General features: G+C 42.0%; 1 protein-coding gene and 1 pseudogene across 2 annotated transcripts in view; one reads left to right on the top strand and one right to left on the bottom strand.

The window, feature by feature from the left end:
• Positions 1-1,124: 1,124 nt before the first annotated feature.
• On the bottom strand, positions 1,125-1,211 carry LOC118007211 (annotated as a pseudogene).
• Positions 1,212-5,453: 4,242 nt separating this feature from the next.
• The window catches only part of B4GALT4 (beta-1,4-galactosyltransferase 4), a 26,466-nt gene continuing 10,249 nt past the window's right edge, over positions 5,454-21,670 (top strand). Inside the window, exons 1-4 of one of the 2 annotated variants that reach the window (XM_035000112.1) lie at positions 5,454-5,514; positions 14,526-14,919; positions 17,710-17,942; positions 20,510-20,697. In XM_035000112.1, coding sequence (XP_034856003.1) covers positions 14,667-14,919; positions 17,710-17,942; positions 20,510-20,697 — 674 coding nt within the window. In that variant the 5' untranslated portion in view covers positions 5,454-5,514; positions 14,526-14,666. Of the gene's footprint in view, positions 5,515-6,579; positions 6,646-14,525; positions 14,920-17,709; positions 17,943-20,509; positions 20,698-21,670 lie in introns of those variants that run through there. The other variant, XM_035000111.1, reaches the window with a different exon arrangement.

Consider the following 21,670-nt stretch of genomic DNA (forward strand, 5'->3'; position numbering starts at 1 on the left):
CAGGGAGCCCGATGCAGGACTCAATCCCGGGACTCCAGGATCATGACCTGAGCTGAAGGCAGTCGCTTAACCAACTGAGCCACCCAGGCGCCCCTATTTCTTTTTTAGAAATATGATTTCATCTGGTTTTTCTTTTAAGTTGGCTAATATGTTGAATTACATTGATTGATTTTTGCAGGGTTGAATCCCTCTTGGGATGAATCCCACTTGGTCATGATGTAGTATCCTTTTTATATATTGCTTAATTTGTTGAAATTATGTTTATAATTTTTGAATCTATATATAATGTTGAATAGAAGTGGTGACAGAAGACAGCCCCCTATCTTGTTCCTGATCTTAGTGGGAAAGCATTCAGTCTTTCACCATTGAATACGATGTTAGCTGTCAGTATTTTGTAAATGTCTTTTATCAGGTTGAAGAAGTTCCTTCATATTCCTAGCTTGCCAAAAATTTTTATTAGGAATAAATATTAGATTTTGTCGAATGCAGCGTTTGCCTCTATTGAGATGATGATATGGCTTTTCTCCTTTGGTTTGCTAATATGGTGAATTACTGTTTGATTTTTGAACTTTAAACCAATTCTGCAATTTTGGGATGAACCCACCCCACTTGGTCATTTATGTTATCCTTTTTTATGCCATTAAATTCAATTTGTTAAAGTTTTGTTTAGATTTTTTTGCCTCTATATACACGAGAGATATTAGTCTATAGTTTTGTTTCTTGTAATATCTTTGTTTGGGTTTGGAGTTAGGGTAACGCTGGCCTCATAGAATGAGTTGGGAAATACTCCCTCTTCTTCAATTTTTTTGGAAAATTTTGTGTAGAATTAGTATTATTTCTTCCTTCTATAGAATTAGTACAAATACTAATTCCTAGAGAGTTAGTATTATTTCTTCTAGCTATGTGGGCCTGGAATTTTCTGTGTGGGAAGGTTTTTAAGTACAATTTCAGCTTCTTTAACAGATATAGGGTTTTTTAGGTTATCTATTCTTGTGTGAGCTGTGGTAATTCATGTCTTTCAAGGAGTTTGTCCATTTTATCTATGTTGTGAAATCTATTGGCATAAAGTTATTATTATTCATAATAATCTATTTTTATCCTTTTTTTCTTGTTTTTTTTTTTTATGTCAGATGGGTAATATGTTGTAGTCGTAAACATGTCACAAAATAGTGTGAATACTCAATCATCACACTTATGAGCTATAAAAAGACCTACTTTTATCCTTAATACCTGTAGAATATGTGGTGATGTCAACTCTGTATCTCTGATATTGATAATTTGTCTTTTCTCTTTTTTTCCTGATTAGTCTAGCTAAAGCTTAGTCCATTTTATTGATTTTCTGAAAAAAACAGCCTTTGCTTTATTTGATTCTTTCTATTGTTTTCTTCTTTTCTATTTCATTGGTTCCTGCCTTGGTCTTTATTACTTCCTTTATCCTGCTTTACATTTGCTTTGCTCTTTCTTTTCTAGGTTTGTAAAGTAGAAGTTGAGATCACTGATTTGAGACCTTTATTTTTTTCTAATACAGACATTCAGTGCTGTAACTTTTCCCTTAAGTACTACTTTAATGGCATCTACAGATTCTGATATGTTGTTTTCATTTTCATTCAGTTCAAAATACTTTTCAATTTCTCTTTTGATGTGTTCTTCAATCTGCCGGTTATATGGAAGGGTGTTGTTTAGTTTCCAAATTGTTGGGGATTTTCCAAGGATCTTTTAGTTACTGATTTCTAATTTAATTTTTCTGTGGTCAGAGAACATAGGTTGTATGGCTTGAATCCTATTGAATTTTATTGAGTCTATGGCCAAAAATAGTTCTCTGTGCACTTGAGAAGAATGTGTATTCTGCTATTGTTGGGTGTTCTCTAAATGTCAATCAGATCAAGTAATTAATAGTGTTATTCAAATTTTCTATATCCATACTGATTTTCTGCATACATGGTCTAGCAATTATTGAAAGAGGAGTGTTAAAATCTCCGACTAAAATTTTGGATTCATCTATTTCTTTGTGCAGTTCTATCAGTTTTAACTTCATGTAATTTGAAGCACTATTATTAGGTTCATAAATGTTTAAGACTGTTATTTCCTCTTGATGAATTGACCCCTTTATCTTTATAATGATAAAATGAGCTTTTGATCCCTGGTAATAGTCTTTGGTCTGAAATTTATTTTGTTTGATTGTAAAGTAGCTAATCTCATTTTCCTTTGGCTAGTGTTAGCATAGTTTCTCTCTTTCCATCCTTTCACTTTTAACCTACTTATTATATTATCTTTATATTTATTTATTTATTTTATTTAAAGATTTTTGTTTATTTATTGAGAGAGAGAGAGAGAGAATGACAGAGAGCATGAGAGGGAGGAGGGTCAGAGGGAGAAGCAGACTCCCTGCCGAGCAGGGAGCCCAATGCGGGACTCGATCCTGGAACTTCAGGATCTTGACCTGAGCTGAAGGCAGTCACCCAACCAACTGAGCCACCCAGGCGCCCTTTATCTTTATATTTAAAGTGCACTTTTTTGTAGGCAGCATATAGTTGGGGCTTGCTTTTTTATTCAACCTGACAACCTATGCCTTTTAATCAGGCAGTTTACTCCATTTACATTTAATTTGATTTTTAAGGTGTTAGATTTGAGTTTATCCTTTTGCTATTTGTTTTCTATTTGTCCTTCCTGTTATTTGTTCTCACTTTCCTGGTTTTCTACCTTCTTTTGGGCTAATCAAGTTTCTTTTTGATTTGATTTTATCTCTGTTGTTGCTTTATTAGTTATAAGTCTATTTTTTTTATGTTAGTGGTTGCTTAACTGTTTATAGTATATATATTTACCTTAGTGTATCTTAAAGTGATCTTATGCCATTTCACACATAATATAAGAACCCTACAATATATACTTTCATTTATCTCTTTCTGGCCTATATGATATTGTAATGCATTTTATTTTTCATTTCTACAAGTTTAATTTGGGTCTTCCTTTATATTTTCTGTGTTTCTAACTTTTTGAATATATGGAATACAGCTATAATAACTGTCTTAATGTTCTTTTCTGTTAATTCTAACATCTGTGTCAGTTCTAGGTTGCTTTTCACTAATTATTCTCCCCCATTGGTTGTATTTTTTGACTCTTTGTATAATTGGTAATCTTTGTTTGGAGGCTAGACATTGTGAATCTTACCTGGTTCAGTATTTTTATAGCTCTATAAATCTTCTTGTGCTTTTTTCTGGGAGATACTTAAGTTATTTGGATATAGTTTGGTCCTTTGGGATCTTGTTTTTACTTTTTAGTAGGTAGGTCTGAAGCAGTGCTCATTGTAGGGCTACTTCTCCACCACTGAGGCAAGATCTTCCTGAATACTCTACCCAGTGCCTTGTGAATTATGAGTTTTTCCTGTCTGGCTGATTGAAATAGGCACTATTCCTAGACCAATGTGAATGACAAGAACCATTCCCTCTAATCCTTACAGATGGTTCTTTCCTGGGCCTAGAACTGTCTCCTTAGATGCATACATTGGTTATAAATATTTGAGGGAGAACTCTGTGGATCTGTCCAGTATTCTGTCTCTGTGCATCTGTCTTCTTTCTGTTATTCTGTCATGTGAACTCTAGCTGCTTTGGTCTCTAGACCTTAGGGCCTGTTTTCTCAACTCAGGTAATCTGCCAGGCTCTGTCTCAGCTTTCTCTTCCTTCTGCCGTGCTTGGAAACTCTCAAAGTAGCAAACTGGGGCAATTATGGGACTCACCTTGTTAGTTTCTTAGTTCTCAGAGATCACTATCCTTTGTTGCGTCATATAGAGTATCTTGAAAACTGTTGTTGTAGATATTTTATCTGTTTTTTTGTTTTGTTTTGTTTTAGATACTTTAGTTGGGATGGTACATCTTGTCCTTATTAGTTCATCTTGGCCAAAAGAGGAAGTCAAGTCATTGTTTTTTTTCCTTTTTGAGATTTAATCCTTTCTCTTTTATTTGCACTTTTTTGAGGGTGAAATGTCAAGGTTTAGAAGAGTTGTAAAAATTATTCAAGGAACACCTGTATACACTTCATCTAGATTAATCAGTTGTTAACATTTTGCCACATTTATGCATGCTTTCTCTTACTCTCTCTCAGACTTTAACTGAACCATTTGAGAGAAATTGCAGACATCATGATAATCATTAAATAATTCTTTTTTTTTTTTTAAAGATTTTATTTATTTGAGAGTGAGCGAGAGAGAAACAGCATGAGAGAGGAGAGGGTCAGAGGGAGAAGCAGGCTCCCCGCTGAGCCGGGAACCCGATGTGGGACTCGATCCCAGGACCCTGGGATCATGACCTGAGCCGAAGGCAGTCGCTTAACCAACTGAGCCACCCAGGCGCCCCTCATTAAATAATTCTTAAGAATAAAGTCACTTTCCTATATAACCATAATACAATGATCAAATTCAAGAAACAGAGTATAGTGGAAGAAGCAGAAATTGCCTTTTCCTTTTAAAGATTTTATTCATATATTTATTTTGAGAGAGAGAGAGAGAAAGAGCACAGGGGGTGGGGCAGAGGGAGAGAGAGAGAGAATCTCAAGCAGACTCCACCCTCAGCATGGAGTCTGACGCAGGGCTCAGTCTCATGACCCTGCAATCATGACCTGAGCCAAAATCAAGAGTCAGACACTTAACCAACTGAGCCACCCAGATGCTCCCAGAAATTGCCTTTTAAAGGTTGGGCTCAGAAAAAAAAAAAAAAAATAGGGCACCTGGGTGGCTCAGTCGTTGGGCATCTGCCTTTGGCTCAGGTCATGATCCCGGGGTCCTGGGATCGAGTCCCAGGCTCAGGTTTGGCTCTCCTTCTTTCAGTCCCACATGGGGCTCCCTGCTTGGCGGGAGTCCTGCTTATCCCTCTCCCACTCCCCCTGCTTGTGTTCCCTCTCTTGCTGTCTCTCTCTGTGTTGAAAAATAAATAAAATCTTAAAAAATAATTTAAAAAATAGATAAATAAAAAAATAAAGGTTGGATTCGGAATTGGCACTCCTTCACTTCCATTCTATTCCATTTGTCAAAGCAGTCATAGGCTAACCCAGATTTAAAAGGAGGGGAAATATGTACCCATTTCTCAGCTGGAGGAATGTCAACGAATTTCAGGCCATTTTTAATCTATCACACTGTACATATTCACTTCCTATTATCTCAGTAATATACTTTGTGGCAACTCTTTTTCAATCCAGAAATTCAGATGTCAAATCTCTTCAGTCTCCTTTAATCTGAAACAGTTTTTTATTTTTCTTTCTTTTATGACATTGAAATTTTGGGGGTGTGCAGGCCAGTTGTTTTGTAGAATGTCCCTTAATTTGGGCTTATCTGTTTCCTCATGTTTAAATTCCAATTCTGTATTTCTGTCAGGAATACAATGAAGGTGATGTCATGTCCTTAGAAAACCACCTCATGTGTGATGCCAGTTTGTGCTACTTGGTGAACTTAGCTTTGAGTACTTGATTAAGGCGGTATCTGCCGGATGTCTCCAATGTACTGGTACTCTATCTCCATCATAATTGGTAAGTAATCTCCAGGAACGTCCTTTTTTTTTTTTTCTTTTCCTTTAATTAAAAAAAAAAGTTCTGTATTCTGTGTTAGGGAATCTTTAATCTGTTGTGTATCAGTTCTGCTGACTGTCACTTATGTGTGACCTCCTATGAGTGGCGATTTTGTTGTTTTTGCTGTTAACTTGCATTTGTGTGAATCCTATGGGTCTGAATCAAGGGTGCATCCTTCAGAGTGGGTTTCTATTGCTTCTGCTTAGAGCACAGGAGACTTGGTAACTCTTTAAAGGCTCAGGTTTGGTTCTCCTTCTTTCAGTCCCAGATCACAGTGTGGGCAGAAGCTCTCCATGTGCCCTCAGCAAAGCCCCAGATCTCTTGCTTAGAGTTCAATGGCCCAGTGCTGGTTCTTCCCATGGTTTGTTCCTTTTGGGTTGGGGTAATTCTTGGAGAATCTCTTACTTTCCGTGCGTGGCAGGGTGCCCTGGAGAATCTGGACTGCTATTCTGCCTACCTAAGCAGAACCCACCATGATTTTTCACTTAAATCTTTAGTTATAAATATGATTCTGTCTTGAGTTTCTGTTATAGTATCTTTGAAGAAGTTAGGATTTCTCACAATTTATTCAGTTAATATTCTTAATCGTCCTGCGAAATGGGAAAGGCAGGTAATTTGGTACATTATGTAGTTGAGAAAGCTGAAAGCTGCCAGGGTGATGTAAGGTAAGTTTACTAACCTCTGAAGCCTCAGTTTCCTATTCTGTAAAACCAGAACTAACCATCTCTTTGAACTAACCCATGCTTTGTGAGCATTTACGGGGATGGATGTGGGATGCACCCAGCCCCTAGCTCAGTATTATTAGCACAAGGCTTTAAGGTCTCTCAAAAGACAAGATGTCCACCCCTCTCTCCCCCTCCTAGTTCAACTATTCCATCGCCCGGGTGGGGTCCGTGGGGCTCGGGGGGAGCGCCACGCTTGCAGAGAAACTGGCAGACCCGCCCCCAAGGCCTGGCCGCCGCGACTCTCGGGGCGGGCAGGGGGCGGAGCCTGCACTCGGGGACCTCCTCCGGGGTGGCGGGGGCCGTCCTCACGGCCCCTTTGGCCTCCTCTTTCTGTGGGAGGTGCGTGCTCGGTACGGCCGTGTCTGTGGTGAGTTCTTGGGGCCTGGGCTTCGCGGGCGCCTGGGACGCGCAATCCCGTGCGGAGGCGGCGTGGGCATCGCCGTGGGGCGCACCGGGGTGGGTCCCGCGCTGGGCCTGGGCGCGCGGCGGCCGGCGCGGTGCGGCCCGGCTCGGTGGGGCGGTCCTGCCTCAGCCCCGGCGGTGGGGCCGGACTGGGGGCCTGCGGAGGCCGAGCCTAGCGGGAGGGGAGGCACCGGCTCAGGTGCCCGCGCCACCGCGGCGCTCCCTCTGCTGTCGGCGGGGGAGTCGGGCGAGATGCTGCCAAGTGGGGAGCGATTCAGGGGTCGTCTCACGAATCTGGGTCGTCCTCCAGCACCTCTTTCCCCGCGGGCTAATCAACGTGAAAAAGCCCCTTCCTCCTTGGAGCCCTTTCTCCCAGGGTTTCTCCTAGGAAACCGATCAGCTGACCCCAGCCTGGGGCCTGCTGTGGCCGGCGAGTTGTCAGAGTCACCTGGATTTTAAAGTACTTCAGAGACACCTGCCTGGAGTCGGGCTCTGAGCCCATCCCCCGTCTTCAGATGGGTGTCTGTGGATCGGTCTTCCATTAGATAAGAGCTAACTCTAGTTTGAAAAGAATAGAGAAGTCCAGGAAGACTGGGACTGAGAAAAGGCCTTTGGATTGCTAGCCTTAGGAGAGCAGTTAGTAACAAAGTGGGCGTGCGTTGGGTTGCAGAGTGTTGAAGAGTGGGAGAGGGTTGAGGACGTGGAGGCGCTCGGGGCACAGGGAGAGTTCTGCAGCCCTTTGGTGATGAAAACGAGGAGCAAGGAAAATAGTAATTTGAGGATTGAGGAGAGGGGTGTGTGTGTGTGTTTTAATTTTTTAATTTCTAAATTTTTTCAGAAAGGAAGATAAAAGTCAAGGAATCTTGGATAGGAATGAATATTATTCAGGGCCCAGGCTCAGATACTGGGCTTAAAAAAGAGGGGTGGAGTGCTATCCTAGGCGGGAGGGCTGGGCAGGAGTGCTGGAATGTGTCTCTAGGGGACTAGATAATGCTTGATTGGACCATAGTTTATCTTTTTGGAATTTTATCTTCTAGAGCAAGGTTGGCCTTTAAACCCCACGAAATTGCAAAAAATTTTCAGGTTCCTGTCTGTGTGCCTTGATCAGATTAGAAACATCTGTTAGAGAGTACTGAATTGTTTGACCCCGTAATCTTGTTGGGGGGGGCAATAAAACGAGTTCTGTTACTGTATTTTATATGCCACTTGATAGAATAAGTATTTAGTATCTACTTTAAACTGAGCTGATAATAATGGGCGCTTTTTCCAGAGATGCATACGAATAATTTGAGAGCTAACCATCTCTTCGAAGATCTTTTATTCAGAGTGGGACCATCAAAAGGAAGTTAGTGGTGGTTTTAGTCTCTTTTTTTTAAGCCATCAAGGGACAGTGGTTTCTCAAACAGACCTAGGTTCCTGTTGAAAATATGGGTCCCCTGACATCACCTCAGACCTTTGAAATAAAAATCTCTGGGAGTAGAACCTAGGAATAGGAATTTCAAACAGAGACTGCAGTATTCTCTGGCATTGGAAATTATTGACAGCCTCTGAGGTTTTTTGTTTTTGTTTTTTTTAGATTTGGGCTTGTTGGGGCCTCTTTAGAACAGATCTCCTTAAAAGTTATATGAATGAATTGCTGCCAAACTTACGTAACTGAAAGTTATAATCCTGTCTATTGTGTCATCTCTAAATTTTAATATATTTTGAAGAAAATCTATATAGTCATTTTATCAGGAAAAAAGACATTGGTTTTTTATCACAAAAACCCAACTTTAGAACAATTTTTTGATCACAAAAACACAACTTTAGAACAATTAGAACATACAGAAAAAAAAAAAAACATTTCCCTAATCTTATAATTAACAAATAACCACCAGTCACTCTTTTTGGCATTTTATATATAAAAGACATGCACACCATACATATAGAGAATAATTGGAATTGTATATATACATTTTTATATTCTGGGTTTTTTCCACTTTGCTATCATGAGCACTTTCCCGTGTAGTTAAGTTTTTGTTTTTTTGTTTTTTGTTTTAAAAGATTTTATTTATTTGAGAGAGAGAGCATGCGTGCGCGTACATGAATGGTGGGGGGTGGGGCAGGGAGAGGGAGAAGCAGACTCCCCACTGAGCAGAGAGCCCTATGTGGGGCTCAGTACCAGGACCCTAAGATCATGACCTGAGCAGAAGGCAGATGCTCAACCGACTGAGCCACCCAGGCACCCCCCATGTAGTTAAGTTTTTTCAACACTTTTTAAATAAAAGCGTATGTTCCAGCATATGGAGGTACTGTAATTAATTAAATCATCTTCGTATTGTTAACATTCTGATTCTTTTCAATTTTTGGTTATTTTTATAATGTTGGCTTGAATATTGTGGTCTGTCTTTCTGATTATTTCCTTAGAATAAATTACTAAATGATTTATTTTTTTGAAATAGCTATTCAATGCATTTTAACAATCTCATTTTTACATATCTTTCCTTTTTTTAAATTTTTAAGTAATCTCTACACCAACATGGGGCTCGAACTCACAATCCTGAGATCAAGAGTCACATGCTCTACTGACTGAGCCAACCAGGCGCCCCTCCCAGATCTTCTTACTGCTTGTCCTCACTAGAAGGAAAATGAACATTTCTGAAGGATCACTTGCATTCTAGGCCCATTCTCTCATTTCAGTGGTTCTCAAATTTTAATGGGTACAAGAATCACCTGGGGAGCTTGTTAAAAATTCCTTTTCTGAGTTCCATGCCTAGCTGTTCTGACCCCTTAGCTCTGGAGTAGGGCCCAGGAATCTGTAATTTTAATAGATTCCCCACTGTATTTGCTAGAAGCATTCTTGGAACCACGTACTAAACAGGCTTTTTAAATAAATGGCAGGGGCACCTGGGTGGCTCACTTGGTTAAGCGGCTGCTTTAGGCTCAGGTCATGATCCCAGGGTCCTGAGATCGAGTCCCGCATTGAGCTCTTTGCTCATTGGGGAGCCTGCTTCTCCTCTCCCTCAGTCTGCTGCTCCCCCTGCTTGTGCTCTCTCTCTCTCTGTCAAATAAATAAGTAAAATCTTTTTAAAAAATTAAATAAATGGCAAAACAGACTCAGAAATTTTGGTCACTCGCTAAAGCCATTCATGCATCTGGTAACAAGATTTGAACTCAGCTCTTTGTGACTTCAGAGCCATGTTTTCCCCACTTCCTTAGACCTTCTCAAGCCTTCTCATTGGTGTGCCCCTAATGACTGCAGAAAGGGAACTCTGACCCCCCTGCAGGGCTCTCGGGGGTACCTGAACTTGACGCCCAAGTACACCATGAATCTCCATTACAATCCCCCATCAGAAATTCTTTTGAATTCTGTTATGCTGCGTAACATTTGCTATATAAGACAATTTCAGTCTTTAGCTAGTTAAATTTACTTCATGTTTCCTGACCGTTCTGTGGCAACTCTTGGCTGCTGTGAAATGGGTAATGCGGGACCATCCAGCAGCCTCTTGCCTGGAGTCAGGGACTCTGCTCCAGGGTGCCCTGTGGCTTCAGGATGGGAGCGACAGTGGAAGCAGCAATTCCTTTCAGAATCAGGAGAGAGAAGCCCTGCTTTTGAATATTCAGTGGCAGAGGAGCAGAAAGTGGTGGGCATGACCAAGAGAAAGTGCCATTTATTAGAGAGGGGGCTCTTTACCTTTAGAAAAGTGATGGTGTTAGTAAACCAAAGGGAGCTAGCGTGGGGGTGAGCCTTTTTCAGGTTTTAAATGTTCCCAAAATGGAATTTTAGACCCATTTAATTTTTTCCTTCTTTTTTAAAAAATTTATTATTTTTAAGATTTTATTTATTTGACAGAGAGAGAGAGTGATGAGAGAGAGAGCACAAGCAGGGGGAGCGACAGGCAGAGGGAGAGGGAGCAGCAGACTCCCCACTTAGCAAGGAGCCCGATGTGGTGCTGGATCCCAGGACCCCCGAGACCATGACCTGAGTCAAAGGCAGCTGCTTAACCGACTGAGCCACCCAGGCTCCCCAATTTTTTCCCTTCTTTATTAATGTTTATTTTTCCTTCTCTTTCCCTCCTGTCTCATCAGTTTTTAGTAGTTGCCTGGGACGATGGTGAGTCTTCATGTATTTCAACTAGTATACTCTAGATCGTCGGTTATTTACCAAATTCAGCACCTGCTACTGCTATGTATCAGGTCAGTTTGAGGTCCAGGAATACAAAAAAACCCCAGTGATTCTCTTTGAGAATGAAGTTAATTTGACTGCCTTATGTTGACTTGGATTATATTCAGTCTCTTTTAAAATTTTAACTTTTAATTTTTAATTAAGAGAGAAGTTGCAAACATGGTACAGAGAAATCCCTCGACTGCCCCTAATATTAGACTGTTACATCACCATGGTTCAGTTATCAAACTATTAACTAAACTCCAGATTTTACTTGAATTTCATTAATTTTCCTAATAGTTTTTTGTTGTTGTTCCCTATTCTATCCAGAATCCTACATTGAATTTAGTTATTTCTCCTTAGTCTCTTCCATCTGAGATAGTTCCTCAGTTTTTCCTTGTCCTTCATTATTTTGACCCTTTTGAAGAGTGCTGATTAGTTATTTTGTGGAATTTAAAATATCACTAATTCATGAGGTTGATAGGTCATATCACTGGTAATACTAAACCTTATCACTTAGTGAGGGTGAAATCTGTGTTTCTCCACTGTAAACTTATTGTCTTTCCCTTTGCAACTAGTAAATATCTTGGGGGAGATACTTGAGACTATACAAACTCTGTTTATCCTCAAATTTTCACCTACTAATTTTAATACCCATTGACGGATCTTGTCTGCAACAATTCTTACAGTGGTGTTTGCCTAGTGGTGATTTTTTTCCTTCTCCTGCTTCCTTATTAATTGAGACTTTCCTGTAAGAACTGCCCTTTTCCTCCCTTTTATTTATTTGATCATTTGTATCAGTATGGACTCATGGATATTCATTTTATTCTGTGGGTTAAAATACAATGCCATCATTATTTTCTTGCCCAAATGCTTCCAATTTTGGCCATTTGGAGCTCAGTCTTTGAATTTAGATGATGTGTACTTGTAAGTGGCTGTCATCCTTACATTCCCACCCAGGGAACCATTGGGGTTTGGGCAGTGATCACTCAGAAGCCAGGTAAAGCCAGGTAAAGGAGATGAATACCAGAGGCCCAAAGAAGGTAGGACAACCTGTGTGCAAACACAGCTCTCAGGAACTCTGCAAGAGTAAAAAGAGTAGCAAAATATCAGCCTTTTCTCTTTGCTGCCCCAGAGGCCCAAGCGAGTAGGATCACGTTACTGGGGCCACATCATGCCCACTCTGAGATGCCTTCTGCTTGCAGATGGGTTTGGAAACCAGATGGGTTTGGAACGTGGAGTTGGCACTCAGTCAATAAGCAGGCTGAGCTGTCTCTTGAAAGACCATTGGACCGGTATTATAGACCCTTCACACCTCACATGTTTACTCCCAGAAACCAAGGAGACCTCATACTTGAGCTTCCTTCATGCTGGCTCCCTCTATAAGTCAGTTTTGAGGATGGCACTAAGGCTTAGAAAAAAGGGGAAGTGATTATTTTTAACTAGATCCACATCTCAAGAAGCCTAGTTAGCAGTGAGGGGCTAATTATTAAGTAATCCATAAGAATGGCTCCTTGCTTTTATAATAAATTTCTTATCTTTGGCCACATTCCGTGGGCTGCAGTTCAGCAATATTTGTCTATGATTATTCCCAGCTTGCTCCTGTTTGGGTGGGTTTTAAATCTCTCTAAAGATTTAACTCTTTAACTCTTCCTCCCTCTGTAACAGGACAGAGTGCTGGACTTGTGTGACTTCTGGTCCTTTTCTGCTTCTAACACCATAGTACCTCTGTGGTCAGAAGCCTCTTCAGCCAAGGGAGTCTCCCTGTCAGGGGACTATTCCTCCATAAGCAGCTCTTAGAAAAACAACGTTCTCAGTCTAAATTTTCCAAGAATGAGATGGAAGCGTTGAATCACTGTATTGTATACCTGCAAAGAGTATTACACTGTGTGGTCAAGGGCAAGTTCCTTAATCTCTCTAAACCTTCATTTTTCTCCTCTATAAAATGAAGAGACTAATGATTCTTACCTTGCGAGGCTGAGAATGAGAATTAGGTAAATTAATACAAGCGATTTAACCCCAGTGCATGCCACAGAGTAAATGCACAAATAAATCACTCTTCTTATTAGCTGTTATTACTGCCTTCAGCATCAATTTCTTGTGATACTTTTGCAAGACCCAAAACACAGGCCATACTGTTTAATTGCTTCCTGAGTCAAATCTTCTCTTTTGTAGCTTGACCCAGAAACCTAACCTCCATTTATAACATTGAATCTAGAGAGAAATGCTTTCTAGGTATCCCTCGAACTAACCTAGAGCTAAATTTTTGGAATACTACCCTTCAGTAAGTAGGGGACTATCTTGAGAGGTGCTAAGATTGTTTTGTTTTTGTTTTTCACAGCGAATTACCACATCCCTGTGTCTAATTTAAAAAAGCAAACACGGGGGGTGCCTGGGTGGCTCAGTCAGTTAAGTGTCTGCCTTGGGCTCAGGTCATGATCCCAGAGTCCTGGGATCAAGTCCCACGTCGGGCTCCCTACTCAGCGGGGAGTTTGCTTTGCCCTCTTCCGCCCCCCTGTTTGTGCTCTGTGCCCCCGCGCCCCCCCTCCCCCCAGCTAATCCCATACTCCTAATACAGTTATTGTTAGCTTTGGGCTACATTTCTCTCTAGAGTTTTCTTATTTCTATAGTTTTAGTGGTAATCTTATACACATACAGCATTTATTTCTGTTTGCCTTTTTGTTTCTTAAGATTTAATCATACCTTTTTCGTGTCATTACCTGGCACAGAAAATATTTTGGTCTCCATCCTATCCATTTAACTGAGGATGTGTTTGGCTGTGAATTTGATCACTGCCCTGGCTGTATTTAGCATTTTCTGCACCCCTGTGATAACACGCTTAGAATTTGAGGAGAGAGGTGGTTGTGGCCACACAGGGAGGATGTGAGGGGAATTTCTGGCTGTCCCCCCGGGGGCCTTGCCAAGTAGCCTTCATCACCTTAGTGCATTCACTATGGTCCAGGGTGGGCCTCCACACTGTGGCCTCCGAAACTGGATTTTTGTCAATAACTAAGAGCATAGCCACCTCTCAGAGGTGAATTCATACTGTATCACCACATGCTGTACAATGAAATCAGAATGGCAGTTCATCAACTGACAGTGAGAAATAGTACAATAGCGTAGCGCTTGCGGCGGCCAACTGCTGTGTCCACCTGTCGGCCATCTTTAGTCTAGAGTCACTTAATGGAAGTAATATACCAACAACAACAGTGATGGTCACCACTTAGTTGGTGATCACTATACATCAGGAGGTGGGCTAACACTTTATGTATTAATACATTAGGTCATTCAGTCCCACATTAACCTCTCCAGGGAGAGACCGTTTTTATCCCCATTTTACAGGTGAGGAGACTGAGGCTCAGTTAAGTGACTGGCTTGAAGTGTCATGGCTGATACGTGGTGGAGCTGTAGTTTCTGTCCAAATCCAAATCCCTGATCTTCAACACTGCACTGTAGTTCTACCCGTTAGTCTTACGGATTACTGAGCCCCTGTGGTAACCCAGAGAGAAATCCCGTGATGTATAGATGGTTGGAACCCTCTGCCCCTGAAATCTCTGATTTTCTGACCTCAAAGCCCCTATTGGAAAGCTCCCATTATTGTTAGTCAAGATCCAGTGGGGATAAGTTTTCAGTCTGTGATGGCGTGAATCATTGAGGATAGGATTTCATGTGAAACAACATGTCTTTGTGATTCCTTTCAGAGGCTGCTGGAGCAGAACTACTGAGCAAAAGCAGGCGTCCCTAGTTGTGGCCAAGTGTGCCGTTGGCTTGGAAAAGTTGAGCTTGAAGCTTCCTCCCTGTGGTGAAGGGGAGAGATACATATTGCTCACAGAATAACAGACATGGGCTTCCTACTGACTTTCCACCTTTCCTACAAAGTCCGGTTATTGTTGCTTTTTCTCTTATGCCTGACAGTTGTTGGGTGGGCCACCAGTAACTACTTTGTGGGGGCTATTCAAGACATTCCTAAAGCAAAGGACTTCATGGCTCATTTCAACAAAGTTCTGGTTTGGGGGAAGGAAGAAACTCTGACGAAGCAAGACTCCGTGAAAGAAGCAGACCTGGAAGACTGCCCTCCTGTGTCTCCGTACCTCAGTAAGGCTTTTCGCTTTTTCTTGTTTACAAGTGCTGTGTAAACTTTTTAGTTAAATATAACATATGTACAGAAAAGCACAAAAATCAGAAGTGTGCAGCTTGGCGAAGTTTCACAAAGTGAACATACGTGTGTGATCAGTATGTAAATTAAGAAATGGAATCCCCTAGAGCCCCGGAAATTCTCATGCTTCTTTCAGTCATGACCCTTACTTCAAGATTCCAACACCAGGCATTAGATTTTTCCTGTTTTTTAAACTTTACATAATTAGAAACATGCACTATGGTCTCTTTTGTGTCTGGCTTCTGTCATTCAGCGTTGTGTTTGTGAGATGTATCCATACTGCTGTGTGCAATCCGTCTTCCATTATATGAACATACCCAGTTTTATTACTAAGCCACTCCAGCCTCAGAAGCACACGTCAATGGGAATGTATTTAGTTCACAAGTCTGCCAGATGAACTGGGGGTCCGTTGATCTAGGCCAGTGGCTCTGCTCCATGGGTCTCACATTCTCCTCCTGGGACCAATGAGCTAGCCTGGGTCTGTCCTCCTGACATCCACAGGGCACAGGTGGAGAAATCCACTCCTGTCACATCTGTTAGCATTCCCTTGGCTGAAAGTATGGAGTCAAGGGACAAGACCGAGTGGGTTTTTCAATGTTGTCTTTAGTGTTTATTTCTTTAATAGTGTTCTGATTCCCCTTGGATGTCTTGCCTTTCTATTTAAATTAACAGTAAGTTGGTTTTATTGAACACATTGATTAGAGAGGAAAAACTCCACAGTGATATTAGAAATAACCCACAGAGATTCTGTCAGGCCTCTGATTCTCCAGACCATCAAAGTGCTTGTAGTTCTCCAGATACTCCTCTGAGCCTTAAATTGTTTCCTCTTTCCAGACTGCCTTTCCTCAATCTATGTCTGCCTGGCAGATTCCTGTTTGTTCACCAAAAATCTGATTTAGATTCTTCTCTCTCAGAAAAGTACATACACTAAAGTAGCCCTCCGTGGGGGTGGCTTCTTGCTCTTAGCTGAACAAACACCTGCAGACCCTCTCTCCTAATTGAATCACAGTCTTGTACTGTGTTCCTAGGGGCATACTGCTTCTTTTTACTCAGTCATGGAAAAGCCAAAATATGATTCCTGATCGTGTTGTGAGGGAAATTGTTCTGCTCACAGTGATACAAGTTCAGATGGGAGAATGAGTTGTTGAAAGGCAAATCTGACTGTGTTATCTACCTTGTTCAAAATTCTCACAATATATTTAAGTGATAAAAGTATTCATAAAAATAAAATGGGCAGTGACCCAGTACTGAGGAAGTCCCTGGATTAAGAGGGTGACAAAAGTAGTGATGAGTTAAGATGGGCCGAGAAGGGACAGAATTGGAGAAGATGCTGTGGGTGGGGCAGGGAGGCTGATAGAGGGGGCGGAAGCAGGCACTGTAGAAGTTTAGGGCACCTACAAAGTTAGGACAATGAGAAAGTGAGCAAGGGGACTCGTTTGTATCAGACCGGTTGCATGGGGCTCTTTCAGGGGCCAAGAATAGAGGCTTAGGTTAACGCAGATGGTGGGCTTGTTAATGGGCTGTTTGGGAAACCATCTCAGCAGCCGCACCATCCTCCTCCCAGCAGCTCTGGTAGCTTGCCTTTTACACAACTCATTTTCCTACTGGTGGCTTTTCGGGCATCGCTGCCTGCCAACTCTGTGCCTCACACCTTCAGGAAAGGCTCTTCCTTATAGGCCAGTTAGTCTCTCTCGGTGGCTAGAAGCCGTTATTTGCCCTTGGTGCTGCTGGGCTGAGCCTTTCAACCACCTCACGGACCCTGGCGCCCGGTCTACACAGCCATGGCCAGGGCAGGGGTGGTCCCACGGAGCCAGGCCTGGTGACTTACACATTGGAAGGGCCTGTGACTGCCTTGCTCCAGAAGGGAGGGCGCAGCGTGCCAGCATCTTGAGATGTTACAGCCTGACTGGTGTATATGGAGTTTGAAAAACGCAGGGCTGAGTTCTCTGACCAGAGCTCTGCCTCCTCTCTTATCAGTCAGTATTCCCTGTTAATTCAGATTGAGGACGAGGGCCCGTGGCTTGCACCTGATCTACGACGCCTTGCACGAGGTTGGTCACCACGCACGGCCTCGGGTTTCATCCAATCAGGCTGTGTCCAGACTCGCTGGGCAAATGCAGCGTTGGGGGATGTCAGCTACCGGGGTCCAACGGGAGAATTAGGATATTGCTCATGCATGCTGTGCTGGGTGAGGCGTGAGGCTCGTTGCTGTTTCCTTTCATGGTTTTATCTTCAGTGAGCTATGATAGCTTCCAGGAGCTCAGGGACAGAGTGGGAAATGGCCTTGCCCCTGAGCTTGATTCCATGGAATGCGTCTGATTTTTAAGGGACTTTACCCTCCTTTGGAATTTTGAGAAGGAAAAGAGGATTTGAGCAATTTGAAGTTACTTAGTCTAGCCCTGACCTCTACTCTTTACCAGGGCCACTGGGACAGGACGCATCTCCTCCTCACGGATGAGTCACAAACCCCGAGTTGGTTACCCAGCCACAAGAGAATGCTCTTATGTGTCACTTACTTCCTTTTGCAGCCAGTAACCTGGGTCACATGACTCTGGTTACAGTTCATGACCGAACGAGGCTTTTAAAGTAATAATAATAAAAGCCAGCACTCCTATGGTCCTCACCGTGGGCCAGATAGTGTTCTAAGTGCATTAGGTAAATGCTCATGGACCCCATCAGCCCTTGATGAGGTAGTTACGGTTATTTCCTGGGTCCTGTTTTTATTGTAGGGGGCCAGAACAAGCTTGTTTTCAAACCAGATCTCACTCTGGAAGAAGTGGCGGCAGAAAATCCCCAAGTGCACAGAGGCCGGTATCGCCCTGAGGAATGTAAGGCTTCGCAGCGGGTCGCCATTCTCATTCCTCACCGGAACAGAGAGAAACACTTGATGTACCTTCTAGAACACCTTCACCCCTTCTTGCAGAGGCAGCAGCTGGACTATGGCATCTACATCATCCACCAGGTGAGTGGTCTGGTCTGCCCCCCCCACCACCCCCCAGGTCCTCCTCTCCCTCTGGGATGAGACTGAGGGACTTGGCCATTGGTGTCTCTTGGGTAAAAGGAGCATCAAACTCATTGAAGAAAAGGTCTCCTACCTCATTTATCCATGAAAGGGGTAAAGGAAATTCTTGTCTAGGAGTGTGGAATAATCAGACTAAACGCTGGGAAATTTTATTGCCTCTTAAACGAATCTCTGGAGGAAGTCTGTTTTGTTTAGTTTAGTTTAGTTTTGTTCTGCTTTTTGTGTGTGAGCCCTTCCATGTTAGCCAATGACCGCCCAAAGAATTTCCCTGGAGATTTGCCTTGTATTTCCTCCTGCCTTTGCTAGACGCTACATGATGAGATGTTGGAATTGTTTTCCATTTTGAGCATGGCTAATCAGTGGGGATCTAGGCAGAGGATCCGACAGATTACTGTATTAATAGCCATGAGGTTCTATGACTGTCTCCATCTTTCTGCCTATAACTTCTATTGTATCAAATGGATTATGTTTAGTTTTCACTTTCTTGACTCCCTTATTTGGCTCCCAGAAGCGTGATTCATTAGGAGCACTGTAAGTGGTAAGCTTGGGCTGCTTTTGAAGAATTTAGCTCTAAGTAGAGATGCCTGTATTTGGTATTAATGTTTATCGAAAGAAAAGGCATCAACTTAAATATCCATGTCTAGCTTTCCAGGATTGTCCCAGACCATTCAAATAATTCCCTTCAAATCTTTACAGATGCCAAAAATGTCAACAAAATCATTCACTACATATTTAATATTGTTTTATAATTGGTAATATATGTTTTAGGAAAACTTTTGACAAATCAGAGGATGCAGTTCTGCAGTATATACTTTAAAATAAACGGGGGCTCTTGAAATCAATGTGCATATATAATACACCCATTTTTTAGGATTTGAAACAAAATTTTACTATTACTGGTTTATAATTTTTTTTTAAATTATTTATTTATTTGTTTGTTTTTTTGAGAGAGAGAGTGCACGCAAGCAGGGGAGGTGCAGAGGGGGAGGGAGAGGGAGAGAATCTCCAGCAGACTCTGCATTGAGCACAGAGCCTGAAGTGGGGCTTAATCTCAGGACCCTGAGATCATGACCTGAGCCAAAACTAACACTCACTCAACTGACTGAGCCACCCAGGCACCCCTATAATTATTTTTCTTTTTAACATTATTGGTCATTCTCAGTTCTTACTCAGGACAGCACCCCCAATATATAGTATATTTGTGACTAGAAAAATATGTCTGCTTGGTGTTACTCTTTTCATGAAAATACTGTGGTAACTTTTGAGAACTGCTTGTATTTTCTTTATGATAAACTCTTTATTAAACTGGAATTTGTTCTTAAGGATTATGATCCAAACAGCCATGAAAAAATTAATTCTGTAAAATCTTTTTCATACTATAGCTTTGTTCATATAACTGTTTGAATTGTGTTCTCTTCTTACTCAGTGATGAATCCCTTCTGTAAGGTCACTATGGGGATTGCCTCCTTTTTTTTTTTTTTTAAGATTTTATTTATTTATTTGAGAGAAAGAGAGAGTGAGTGCAAGTGGTGGGGGGAGGGATGGGGAGTAGAGGGAGTGGGACAAGCAGGCTCCACATGGGGCTCAACATGGGGCTCAATCCCATGATGCTGGAATCGTGACCTGAGCCAAAATCAAGAGTCTGACACTCAGCTGACTGAGCCACTCAGGTGCCTCAAGGATTACCTTCTGCCATTAAAGATTAAAACAGGATTCTCTTACAGTGATTCTAAGAAACTTTTAAGTAGCTTAGAAATATTAGCAATAACCTCTGTTTATAAGTCCAGATTTCTTGGTCTTTTCTAGTGAGCAATGTCTTTTGGAAGCTTAGTGTAAATTTGTTACATACGGTAAGATTGGGATCAGCTGGAAGTTAGACAATAAAGCAGGATACTAATTGGTATGACTAATGTATAAAGAAGGTTTATACTTTTATGTGGAATAAATAAATGTATGTTTTTAAAAAAATTCTGAGTTATTTTTATTTGTAGTTTAAAGCCATGACCTTTTTAAAATTGTGAAATATGAAATTTAGTGTCTTAACTTTTTTTTAAAATTTCTGATCAAACCATTTTATTGAAGGGCTTCAGGGCAAAGTCAGTGGGCTGGGAGAACGATGAGATCTGATGTCCTCAGCCCTGCCAGGATCTCTCCTGGTTCATAGTCACTAAGAGTGCATCTTAACTGTTTTTAAGTATACGGTTCAGTGGGGTGAAGTGTATTCACGTTATCGTGTAACCAGTCTCTAGACATTTCTCAGCTTGCAAAACTGAAACTCTGTACCCATTAAACAACTCTCCATTTTAAGGCATGTTTGTCACTTTTGGAATATAAGTATATATGAAAGAACACAAAGAAACCAAATGGTTTTTTACTGTTACTGCATCTACTCTGTCAGATTTTTACTTGGGAAGAATAATTCCAACTCCTGCCTCTGAGGCTGGAGAGGGGCACAGTGTGAAACCTTATCTCTGGAGCTTTCCAAGTTTTAATTTCTGTATCTATAGGCTGGAAGCAAAAAGTTTAATCGAGCCAAGCTCTTGAATGTGGGCTATCTGGAAGCTCTCAAGGATGAAAATTGGGACTGCTTTATATTCCACGATGTGGACCTGGTGCCCGAGAACGACTTGAACCTCTATAAGTGTGAGGAGCAGCCCAAGCATCTGGTGGTCGGCAGGAACAGCACGGGGTATAGGTAAGCGGGAAGGCGGTGCCGCTCAAGGCTTGCTCAGGCTCAGAAGCTCGCTCTGTTGTCATCAGGGCTGTGTGGGACGTAGTGTCCAGACTATCAAAGAAAAATGAGGAATAGGAAAAATGATGCATGACCTATCACTTAAGTTCAAAACAGGAATCACAATAGTCTTGGCAGAGGATGAAGGACAACAGGGAACGAACAGGAGAGGGAAAGCAGGCCAAGCATTGCAAATGACAGCCAGCCCCACCCACGGCGCCCCCCTGGTGGAACTTTGCCAGTAAGTCCACACTGAGTAGAACTCAAGTCACTTGCCTGGCTATCCTGACTTCCCCTTCCAGGAGGCAACAAGAGTGTGCCCGTTAGGTCAAACTTTAGGTCTCTGCTATGAGATCATGACATTTCTTTTCAGACTGTGGCATCTTCCTAGGGTCTGAGGGAGACAGAGCTGCCATGGAGGTGCGTCGGTTTGGCACGTCTACAAATCCAACTGTAAGCAGTTGGTCACGATGGGGAAAGAGGAGGAGGCAGGCAGAGAATTACACAATTATAACACGGGCGATTGCACCATTGTCTACTCCGGGAAGGGAACATGAGATGGAAACCACGAATCCCTTGATACTGTGCTTAATCTCAGTTTCCACGCTGCTCAGATTTTGTAGGTCTCTCACTTTGGACTGTAAGAGAGTTCCAAGAGTTACATCTCAGGTTATTTTTGCCTTAGGTACTGACTTTAAACCCAATCCCTATGTAAATTGTGGGATATAAACAAATACCTAGACTAAGCCACAATGGGTGGGCACACAGCAGGGCACTTCAGGGCCACAAGCAGCAATTTCTTAAAGAAAGAAACACCTACGGAAGGGTTTAAAGCTCTTCCCCAGGGAACGTGGCCCCTTTAGCATGTGCAACAATGGGAGCTTCCCAGTAGAGTTCCAAGACATGGAAATGAGAGAGCATGGTATGGTTTTGGGGA

The sequence above is a fragment of the Mirounga leonina genome, unplaced genomic scaffold (assembly GCF_011800145.1).
Source record: "Mirounga leonina isolate KUSES-001 unplaced genomic scaffold, KU_Mleo_1.0 Mir_115, whole genome shotgun sequence".
Classification (NCBI taxonomy): Eukaryota; Metazoa; Chordata; class Mammalia; order Carnivora; family Phocidae; genus Mirounga; species Mirounga leonina.